The sequence below is a fragment of the Eucalyptus grandis genome, chromosome 4, assembly GCF_016545825.1.
Source record: "Eucalyptus grandis isolate ANBG69807.140 chromosome 4, ASM1654582v1, whole genome shotgun sequence".
Classification (NCBI taxonomy): Eukaryota; Viridiplantae; Streptophyta; class Magnoliopsida; order Myrtales; family Myrtaceae; genus Eucalyptus; species Eucalyptus grandis.
The window spans coordinates 9,625,393-9,637,175 of record NC_052615.1 but is presented as its reverse complement, the minus strand read 5'-3'; the positions used below and the strand labels follow the sequence as shown (position 1 = coordinate 9,637,175).

Here is an 11,783-nt window from a genome sequence, read left to right as displayed (position 1 = left end):
CGAGCTCGCTCAATGCTAGTGAGCTTGAGCCCTACTAGATCCAACCACTTGAGTAGGGCTTGAGCCTAGTTGGAGGTCGCCAGACATTAGTGAGGCTCTAGCGACCTCCGGCGAGGCTCGAATCTCATCCGGCTTGCTAGATCTAGCGAGGCTCATGCTCGTTGATGTCGAGCGAGCTTGGCCTCGCCACAGGGCAACAAGGCTTAACCTCGTCAAAATCTAGCTAGCTCAATCCTCTCCATCTTGTGGCGAGGCTTGAGCTCGCCTTTGGTCGGTCATCGGCCGCCACCATGGCCAACAGCTAGCCAATGAAGAAAAGAAAAAAGAAAGAAAAGGAAAAAGTAAGGAATAGGGAAAAAAGGAATAAAAAATAATTTTAAAAATCAATTTAAAAAAATAAAAAATTTATAGAAAAGGTGTATGTAGGGGAAAAAACAAATACAAAATTAAAAACCGAACCAAATTTAACAAACTGAGCTAGTATTTCAGTTTGGTTTGGTTTCGGTTCGGATTGGATTTCAATTTAGTTCAATAAATTCCTTATTAGTTTGATTCGGTTCGGTTATCTTCGGTTCTGTTTTCCAAGAAAATCAAACCGAATCAAATCATTTACACCCCTACTATACAAGTTACTCAATGACAAAATAGGCTTAAACATCTATAGACATGATGAACAATATTGAGGATTGACGTTGAGAGAAGGATATCAATAGTACTTGTAAAAGAAAGAAGGAGAATGGCACTACATAAAGTGTCCCCCGGTTGTGTACTCTGCGCACTCAAATTTTTTTTTTTTCTAAATATTGCAACATAAGAAAAATGGAAAGAAAGATTTTGTAATTTCTATATTTCTTTGTGTGTTTTGATGAAGACTACATAGGCCTATATATAGGCTTTATTATATGACTATTTAAGATAATAAAATAAACATTATACTCATTGTAATCAATCAAGGATATGCACAATGATATATGAATAATCCTGAGAGGTATGGAGAATCAAATGAAATATCTTAAATATCTCTAAAAAATAACCAGGTTAAGTAATTTTACGTGGATAAATATTACAGCAAAAGAATTTGGTCTACCCGTTACGTGATGTCCTGTCATTTGTACTACAATATGAGGAATTCATTCTCCATTACAATCCGAAACGTTCACAATCTCCAACCAAAGGATATCATCAAAGATCTCCATATGTTGCTGTTGAGATCTCCCATTCTTGCGAGTGCATAATGAGCTTGTCCGAGTCATACGTCCGATCAAACTATGCAAATCATGTTCGCTTATTTTAATGTTTACATTCATATTTCACAGCATCTCTCGATCGAGCTTTGTTAGAGCTATCTTGTGTTAGCAAAGTAGAATGGGTTTACCCACCCATGGACAGTACAGTTGATTGAGATCTCTCCCCAGTGAAGAAAGATCAAGGGTTCGAAATCCTGCGTTATTAGCGATTAAAGCGGGAGGCTCCGGCGGTAGGTTGCTAGGCCAGTTTCTCCCGAAATATAGTCGCTGTTGGGCCTCCATAGCGGAGGCCCATGAGACCCAAAATTGGCACAAGCCAACAATGGCAAGTTTCGGTGGATCCTCAGTTAAAAAAAAAAAAAAAAGTAGAATGGGTTTATGGCTCTAATAACAGACGGTCTTCTACTGAAATTGTAGAACCTACACGGCCCGGCGAGCCAACAGTTTATAAGGGCCTAAACTGTAGCTAGCAAGCCTAGCACGACCCATTTTCCTTGTCGCGCATGGGACGAGTTTGTTTGTTTGCCCAATCATAATGAAATATGGTTACTGATTTAATGTAATGACATTACATATTCAAGTCGATCGGCAAGGATCGATTTTATTACAATTCATCTAGTGGACTTGAATTTATACTTCATGGAATGGGATAGGAAGCTAGCATGGCGATCCCGCAAAGTCCTTCCTTAGCATCAACCTCTCTCTGAATCCTCACGTATCCTTCCTCGCCCCATCCCTTGCCCCATGAGTTCTTCGCCAACCAATACTTCATCCCGTTATCCCTCGTCCCATACCCGACTATCGTCACAGCATGATCATAGTCAGTCCCGCATTCGCCAGTGAACACACCACTGGAGTAGAACTGGAAGTCTTCATTGGAATCAACCGCGACCGCCACTGGTTGGTTCGCGACCGCTTTCAGAAGGGCGTCCTCATCATTCTCAGGCACGTCCTCATAGCCGCGGATCTTGCTGGTATGTTCAAGGGAGGCCTTGGCTTTGCACGCGCCTTTCGAAGCATTATAGGGATATTCGGCTTCCGTTGCAAGCCCACTGTTTTGTTGGATGAACTCAAAAGCTTCGTCCATCCAACCATAATTGCACCCGTGGTCATCTCTCTGCACGTCGCAATCCACAAGTTCTTGCTCCGACAGCGAAATTAAATTACCTGTAGTGATCTTGATAAGCCCCTCCACCGCCGCAACAGCTGAAAATGCCCAACAACTAGCTGCGCGCACGTTATAAACGACCGAAAAGAAAGGATCTGAGTTGAACTCGAAAGCAAGATGTCTTCGAGTTTTCAAAAATTAACATAAGTATGTCTTACTGATAATTAGTGAAAAAAGTGATGATTTCTTACAACAATGGCCTTGGTCTTTGACCGGGGTGACCGCTCCCTTCTCTCTCCAATCAATGGAAGATGGCACATCGGTAAAATTCTCGTACCTAAAAGGAGTATCATCTTTTTTGGACCCAATTCTGGTCTTTGGCAGTCTAAAGCCACCACGAAAAGCTCTGAACTCTTCGTTGGTCAAATCTGCAAACTGGTTGATTTTTAATTTGTAATCTCTGCCCGGCGCACTGTTGAAGGACTCAATGTACTCCACATTGCTCTGGAATATCGCAAAGCGCCTATCTTTTTCCTCAGCGTCCTTGTAAGTGCGTCCATGTTGAGCCATCCATTGCTCGTGCCTCGACAGCAAAGTGGACTCTCGATGGATAGATCTGCACTCGGCTGGCAAAGCCCAAAACACTAAAACGAAAGAGACGAGCAAGAGAATCAGTCGGGATTGCTTTTTGAAAGCCATGAGGTTGACTGTGTTGTGGCAATGCATATCTAAAATCGCTTGGGGTTTATGTAGACCAGAAAGGCGTTTGCTTAGGTCTTGAGGGAAGAGATTGTTTGGTCCGTGCATCGTTGGAACCCATTAAAGTAGAGTTGAGAGTGATTTGCACGAAAACGATGTTCACTTGAGCAACTTTCACGAAGACATGCACGTAGAGACTGCTTTTGGGGGCCATGGGCCAATGGAGATAATAAAGTGTGACAATAACGTAAATGGGGACATATGATGGAAGAACCTGTAACCTCTCGGGTAGTTTACCGTGATTGAGCAAGACATATCGATGGTGGAGCGTCCCTATTGCCCATCTGATACCAAATGCTAAACCTCGCGAACAAAACTCAACGTGTTATTTCAAATCTTACCTTGCATCTTTTATCTTTTAATTTACTTGATTAAAATGTTCTTTCAAAAAAAAAAATTATTTGCCTATGGTAACGATTTTGTCGTAAATTTATTCCTGAAATACCAAAAAAGCGAGTCATCACTAGGGGTGACGAGTATTTTGGCAAGCACACTAAAGCAGGCAGAACGGAAGGAAGACAACCTAAAAAAAGAAAGGACAACCATTTATCTCGGCCGAAAGGAAGGGCTTACCCCCGATTCCAGTTCCTTTGCGGGTTAGCAAAGAGAAATGTTGATCTTCTTCTTCTTCTTTCTTCCAGATGGATATTTACTATTTAGGAATCTGTCTTCTTTATAGATATTGAAACAAGGTAATACTCTGAGAGCGTCTCTACTGCCGGTAATGCTCAATTTCAGTCACTTGTCGAAATCCATAGGCGGGAGCGGGGCGAAGTAATCGCATGAACCTCCTTCTCACGCTAAACAGCCTTAGAGTCACTTCCATCTGGACTCTGCAAAATATGCCTGAGTTTCCTCAGCGGATATACTACACCGCTTCTTTGATTTGATTTTTAAAATTACCGACCCATCTGATAACCAACTCCCACAAGGATCATCCACCTCTTGGGCGAGACAAGCTACCTTTAGCGCACATCCAAGAGTACTCTCCCTTTCTATAGGAACGGATTTCCGAGATTGGAACTTGCTCTTGAGCTATAGTTTTTACCGAGTGATAGTAGCCCTCGGGCATAATTAAGCCTTAGGAGTGCGAAAAGAATTGGTCACAAAAGGTCCATATTTGGTTGTTAGAAGTTTTGTCACACGCCCTAACTCCTATAGATGTAGGGGTAATGACGCAGCCATCTTTCTTTCTGAAGGATGCAACCTCAAACAATATCAACATAACTTGTTATCAATTTATATATCCATCTATATATCAAAAAAAAAAAAAAAAAAAAACAATGAGTTGTTTATAAAATCAGAGTCTCTACCATTCATCAAAAAGTATGTATACATCCCCAACTCAACTAAAACCAGCAAATATGACACCAGAAAAAATAAAGAGAGATAGGAGGTAACACAAGTGAGAACTAAATTGGATAGGTTGCTCACCACTCTTAGGAATCCACCTAGGAGATAAAAGCACAACAAAAAATCCTTGTTGTTCTCAAGTCAAAGGCTAAATAAATTATCAATCAAAATACTTTTGTAGAATCAATATTGTCTTCGAATGCTCCGGCATCGAAGTATCGGTATGATTATTGAAGTATCGGTAACTATGAGATCAATAACACTTTTGTAGAATCAATATTGTCTTCGAATGCTCCGGCATCAAAATATTATCTCAAACATGTATCCAACTATCTCAAGTCATACCAAAATTCAACTATCAAAATAGCCTATCAATATCGCTCATCTTACTTGCCACTAATTGATCAACCGGAAAAGGATTTGTAATGAATAGGCTAAGCAACCACAGTTTAGTGAGTTGTACATATCTCTTATAAGTAGATTGAGTATCCACCATGCATATTTATAAAGCCATACGAATGGAATAAATGTACAATATAGAAAATGGTTTATACCTTTTTCAAATGAAATTTTGTACCTATACTATCATAATGAATAGGTAAATACGCTCAACATGCATAGTGAAATACTAAGATAGTTATTCAATTCAAAATCACAAATCAAACATTAATAGTCAAACCTTGACAACAAGTTTTTAGAAGTGGTCCCACGTTATACACATATCATGTAGCAATTGGTCCTCGACTAATGTACATCAATTGTACAATATTCTAGAGGTGGTTTCACGGTATTCATATCACTGTGTAGCACTTAATCTTTGATAACAAAGTTCTAAAAGTGGCTCTCACAAAATTCACATCATCATGTAACATTTAGTCCTTGACCAATATATATATATCAATTAAACAAGGTTCTAGAAGTAATTTCCATGAGACTCTTGTCACAGTATAATACTTAGTCCTTGATCAACAGGGTTCTAAAGGTGGCTCTCACAAGATTCACATCACCATAAAACATTTAGTTCTTGACCAACGTATATCAATTAAACAAGGTTCTAGAACTAATTCCACAAGACTCTCGTCATTGTGTAGCACTTTGTCCTTGATTGGTATGCACACTTAGAAACTAAATACCTCACTGGGTTCATAACAATAATAACATCAAATTATCATCCACCAATAATTCACAAAACCAATCCAAAATCTATATCGTAAATCATAATTTTGTTTCATAAATCAAATCAAAACAGAATTTATATCGTAAATTGGAATATGCTTCTCATAAACTAGGTTCACAAATCAATGCATAGGGTGTGTTTGATTAAGCTTTTCCAATGAACTTTGAATCTCTAAAATCCCCCAGGAAAAGGTTAGGGTTATTGGTTAAAAAAAAAAAATGGAGGCTCTTAAGTGAAATCCAGCATTGACAAAGCTGAAAGCCCAAGGCTAGTGGACTTGCCTTAGGTTTTTAGCATTTTTGGAAGGCAAATTTGAGAGTTACTGAAATTTTTCAGTTCCCCTTTCTTGCTTTCAAAAACTTATGAAAATTCCAAGTTTACCCTTTTTTAAAATAAAAAACTCTAGACCTCTCTTCACTCACATCACAAACCAAGCACCCTCGTGCTCCCTGTCTCTTTGCTCCCTTTGAATCAATCAAATCCCTCCTTTTTAAAGTAGAATAGGCTATCGCTTGCCCTAGTTGGCAATTTCACTCATTCATCTTTTGCACGGTGTCGTGCTTCCTCTTCCTCCTAGTAGTTCAAGTTCTCTCGGAATCGAAGCTCCATAACTCATGAGGAGTGTTTCATACAGTTTTATATGAATCCATTTACTTCCTGTGTATTGTTCTTGTTGTCGCCCATCCTTAATTGTTTTCCGATGTGGAGAAGTAGTAGTGCTTGTTTTCGGTGAACGTAGTTTGGACAGAAGCAAGTGAGGTGATAGGACGAAGACCACTTTTGATTTGATTGAATTTTGTACCCACCTGGGAAGGTTGAAAAGTAGATTGCACAATTAGTGTCGCTAAAGAGTGGGAGATTGGTTCACTCATGTTGAATAGACTATTTTTCAAATTGTAGGATTTGTTCACTATGTGGTGGCATATTCTTTGCTTCAAATTGAGGCTTTTTGCATATAACAAAAGAAGGAACAAGAAACAAAAATTTGGAATTTGGTGACTGTAGTGTGCTAATTTAGTTTGGACTGGGGGATTTTGAAGGTTTATTTGTTGTTTGATTGGTTCAATTTGATAGGGATCTAAATTGGATTGGAGGAGGCTTGAGTAATGAATTTCCGAATGATGTTAGTCTCGCATATTTTACATAAGTTGGGAATTGTTTTGTGGGAAGGAGAAGAGTTCATAATTTTTTAGAATAGATAAATGCATGTGACCAGTTTGTTATTTTTTTTTTTAAATGTTGAGCTCTATTGTTGCATGTGAAGTTTTTTTTTTTAATTTTACTGGTTGTCAACATGAATAAAGCCATCAAAGACTCTATTTTTACACTATTGGAGGTGGGTTAATATCTTTTTACTATGAATTCTTGGGACATACTCTAAGTTTTGCCGAATTAGTAGCGATTGGTGCTATCCGAGTTCACAAAGCATTTTCCAAAGCAACTCATAATAATTCAATTCACAATCATTTCCAAAAATGCTTTAAATTGCAATTTCAAAATAATAAAAAAGATACTAAATGCCCAATCCGAATTTATGCAACAATTATGCTTTGAGTAATACGTTTTTGCTTTTCATAAACATCATACCATGTCATGCCTTCCATACTCATTATATATAATCTCTATTACTTTCAAATATAGCTTTACAATTTTAGAGAATAGATAAGACCATGAAAGTTTAAACAAAACCATGAAAGCTATTTTAAGTAGATGAACTTCGTAATCCTATCAATTAAACAAGAAATAGTATCAAACTCATTTAGAGCTTAATTACAAATCAACTAAACTAAGTTTAACTGCTAACAAAACGACATTTACACACCAACAAGAATGCTTGCCAAAGTAGTTATTCAAACTTGTGCGCTGCACAAATTCGATGGCAAAACTATAAAAACTCACTACCACTAAAGTTAAGTTTCAAATCGCTTTCTATCAAACCTCCGAGCTCCAAAACGATTTAAACTATCATTTCCATATATTTTCAAAGCTAGACAACTCCCAAATCTAACCACGTAGTTGAAAATTCTATAACTCTAGATTAATGCCCTAATTCTAAAAATTACTTCGATTAGATGAATAAAGTGTTTGGATCCTTATCGGACATTGTGAGATGTAGTTTGTCCGACTTGGCAAGATTCCCATGATATATACTCCGCTCCTTTTCCTTCTCCTCTTCTTTCCCTTTCTTTCTTTTCTCCCATTCTTCTTTCCTATTCCTTTTTTTTTTTTGTTTTCTTCTTCCTTCTCTTTTCTTTCTATGCATGTGCCTCATTCTTTCCCTTTACAATCAATGTCCACTTTTCTTCTTTTGTCGAACAGTCAAAGTTTTTTTTCCCCACCCACAGCTTGACCAAGTCAAAATGGTTTTATTACAAGTTATGGCAACCAAAATATTTAAGGAAAATGACACAAATAATCCTTAAATTTTGATCTACCATGCAATATCATCCCTAAATTTTTCAATTCGTTTAATGCGGTCTTTAAATTATTAGTGAATATTCAATATAATCCTTCCATTTGCTTAAATGGCGGATTAGACATTATTGGATAATGTGGATTAATATGATGAGTTGGCTTTTTTAAAATGACAACTCAACATGTCTAGTAATTAAAACCTAGTCTTAGCCTAGGTTGCTTGATGTGCATTCTAGTCATTTCATAGAGAGTAGATTTTCAAATTATTACTCTCTTTCCTCGATTCAAAGATAATTACTTTTTTTCTTTCACAACTTGCCCGATCAAATCTAGTATTATTTGAGAGAGCATGAAGTGATGGATCGATAGCAGATAGCCATTGTGTGGTCGTTCCAGTTGTCTTTATCTGATTTTACCAATCCACTTCACAATATTTGTAGTGGAAGTCCTATGACCACGATAGTTGAATGAACCCTTTTCAGCTTGACGCAAAGTTGACGCTACTGAATCGTAAATACAATTTAGCCAATTTTAGGTATTAAATTAGCTTGTTGAAGCAATCATTCAAATATTTCGACAAACAAATTTTAACCTCAACTCATAAATATGGTCGCTTTCACTAAGTAAGTTGTAGTGAGTTTTGTTAAATGGCTTTGCATAATGTTTGCCCCTTCACTGGTAGTCCGAGATATAAATCTTATTAGAGACATTCCAAGAATAATTTTTGAATGCATTAGGCCAATTTGCAAGAGTGCGCCCTTAAAATTTCTTGAAGACATATAATAGTCGAGACATATAAAATTGACCCAAACATTATTTGATTGCTGTAAAAAAAAAAACTGTTTTTGCCATATGCCAATAACGAAAGAAGTAAAACCCAAGTGCCGAAACTTAGTACAGATTGACACATAAGTTCCAAAACTTCCACAAAAAAAAATTATGCTTAAATGTCATTTTTTCTATAATTGGACACTTAAGTGCCCACTCCAACAAAGCTTGCCAAAAATCGAATATTATGATATTTAAGAATAAAATTGGTCTACGTGGCTATTATAAATCTGACATGACTCGCCATTGGCACTTAACTGTTCATTTTTTCTCCAATTTTGGTACTTAAGTGTACCATTTGGAAGTTTTGGCACTTACGTGTTTATCTATATTGTAATATCCTGAAATTTGACCATTCTCAAGATATATGAAATGGTTGTTTCATTAATGCACAGATAATTAAATTTGCTTTAATCTGATTACTTATGAGTTAATTAATCAATTGGGAGAGATCATGAAGGATTAAAACGCGAATGCCCAGAGAATTTAATTAGGAGACCGTTCGATCATAAGGAGCCACAATGGACAATACTATACTATTAAAGTTAATTAAGAAATGGATATATATCAATTTGATATAAGTAAGTTGTCATGTTGTAGGTGATTCCACATAATTACGATACTCGCTAAAAATAACAGTAAATCAATTTCTTATTGATTTTGTATTTAGAGTAAGTAATTTATTCCTCATGATTACATGACAACCAAGGGTTGTCCGCAATTTGAAGAGGCACAAATATGGATTGAAAATTATTGACCACAGGTTAAACACACAAAATCCCTAAAAGCCATCCAAAACACTTTAAACTATCACTTCCATATATTTTCAAACTTAGACAACTCCCAAATTTAACGCGTAGTTCAAAATTTTATAACTCCAGATTAATGCCCTAATTCTAAAATTTACTTTGATTAGATAAGCAATGTGTTTGGATCCTTAGCGGACATTGCGAGACATAGTTTGTCTGACTTGGCAAGATCCCTATGATATATACTCCTCTTCTTTTCCTTCTCACCTTCTTTCCCTTTCTTTCTTTTCTCCAATTCTTCTTTCCTGTTCCTTTTTTTGTTTTCTTCTTCCTTCTCTTTTCTTTCTATGCACATGCCTCATTCTTTCCCCTTTACAATCAACGTCCACTTTTCTTCTTTTGTCTAACAGTCAAAGTTTTTTTTTTCCCACCCACAATTTTGACCAAGTCAAAATGGTTTTATTACGAGTTATGGCAACTAAAATATTTAAGGAAAATAACACAAATAATCCTTAAATTTGATCTAACATGCAATATCATCCCTAAACTTTTTAATTCGTCTAATGCAGTCTTTAAATTATTAGTTAATATTCAATATAATCCTTCCATTTGCTTAAATGACCAATTAGACATTATTGGATAATGTGGACTAATATGATGAGTTGGATTTTTTAATATGACAACTCAACATGTCCAATAATTAAAACTTAGTCTTAGCCTTGGTTGCTTGAAGTGCATTCTAGTCATTTCATAGAGAGTAGTTTTTCAAATTATTACTCTCTTTCCTCAATTCAAAGCTAATTACCCTTTTCTTTCACAATGTGCCCGATCAAATCTAGTATTATTTGAGAGAGCATGAAGTGATGGATCGATAGCATATAGCCATTGTGTGGTTGTTCCAGTTGTCTTCATTTGATTTTACCAATCCACTTCACAATATTTGTAGTGGAAGTTCTATGACCACAATAGTTGAATGAACCCTTTTCAGCTTGACATAGAGTTGACACTACTGAATCGTAAATACAATTTAGCCAATTTTAGTTATTAAATTAGCTTGTTGAAGCATTCATTCAAATATTTCAATAGACAAATTTCAACTTGAACTCATAAATGTGGTCGTTTTCACTGAGTAAGTTGTAGTGAGATTTGTTAAATGGCTTTGCATTATGTTTGCCCCTTCACATGTAGTTCTAGATTTAAATCTTATTAGAGACATTTCTAGAATAAATTGCAAATGCATTAGGCCAATTTGCGAGAATGCACCCTTAAAATTTCTTGAAGACATATAATAGTCGAGATGAGCAAAAACTAACCCAAACATAATTTGAGTGCTATAAAAAAAATTGCCATATGCCAATAACGAAAGAAGTACAACTCAAGTGTCAAAACTTAGTACAGGTGGACATACAATTTCCAAAACTTCCACACAAAAAATACGCTTAAATGTCATTTTTTTCTAAAATTGGACAATTTAGTGTCCACTCCAACAAGACTTGCCAAAAATCCAACATTACGTTTAAGAATAAAATTGGTCTACATGGCTATTAGAAATCTAACGTGACTTGCTATTGATACTTAACTGTTCATTTTTTTCTCCAATATTGATACTAAAGTGTACCATTTGGAAGTTTTGGACTTATGCGTTTACCTGTATTGTAATATCCTAAAATTTGACCATTCTCAAGATATATGAAATGATTATTTCATCAATGCACAGATAGTTAAATTTTCTTTAAACTCATTACTTATGAATTAACTAATCTATTCGGAGAGGTCATAGGGGATTAAAACGCAAAAGATCAGAGAATTTAATCAGGGTCAGACCGTTTAGTCATAAGGAGCAACAAGGGACAATACTATACTAACAAATTAATTAGGATATATATATATATATATATATATATATATATATATAATATCGATTTGATCTAAGCAAGTAGTCGGTTTGTATGTGATTCTACACAATTACTGTTGACACCTAAATTTTGGTGACCCTTTTAATTATTAGTTGCATTAAAAAATTAGGGATTAATTTTAACCCCTAAAAAAATATTAGTTAATTAATTAATTGCATAGCATATAGTTTTAGGTGCATCCATTTTAATTTGCATTTACATTGGGCCGGTGACAAATGTGTTCAAATTGAT

At 36.0% G+C, this 11,783-nt stretch overlaps 1 protein-coding gene across 1 annotated transcript; it reads right to left on the bottom strand.

Moving 5' to 3' along the window:
* Positions 1-1,780: 1,780 nt before the first annotated feature.
* Positions 1,781-3,099, bottom strand: LOC104440903 (zingipain-2). The gene is made up of 2 exons (XM_010053894.3): positions 2,607-3,099; positions 1,781-2,474 (listed from the first exon to the last, which is right to left on the bottom strand). Exons 1-2 carry the CDS (start codon positions 3,079-3,081, stop codon positions 1,885-1,887), a joined length of 1,065 nt encoding a protein of 354 aa, XP_010052196.3. The 5' UTR covers positions 3,082-3,099; the 3' UTR covers positions 1,781-1,884.
* Between the last annotated feature and the right edge of the window lie 8,684 nt (positions 3,100-11,783).

Coding starts and splice junctions, on each gene's coding strand:
- LOC104440903 (XM_010053894.3), bottom strand. CDS start 3,081: ATGCATTGCCACAACACAGTCAACCTCATGGCTTTCAAAAAGCAATCC. Junction 2,475..2,606: donor CAAAGACCAAGGCCATTGTT/GTAAGAAATCAT, acceptor ACGTGCGCGCAG/CTAGTTGTTGGGCATTTTCA.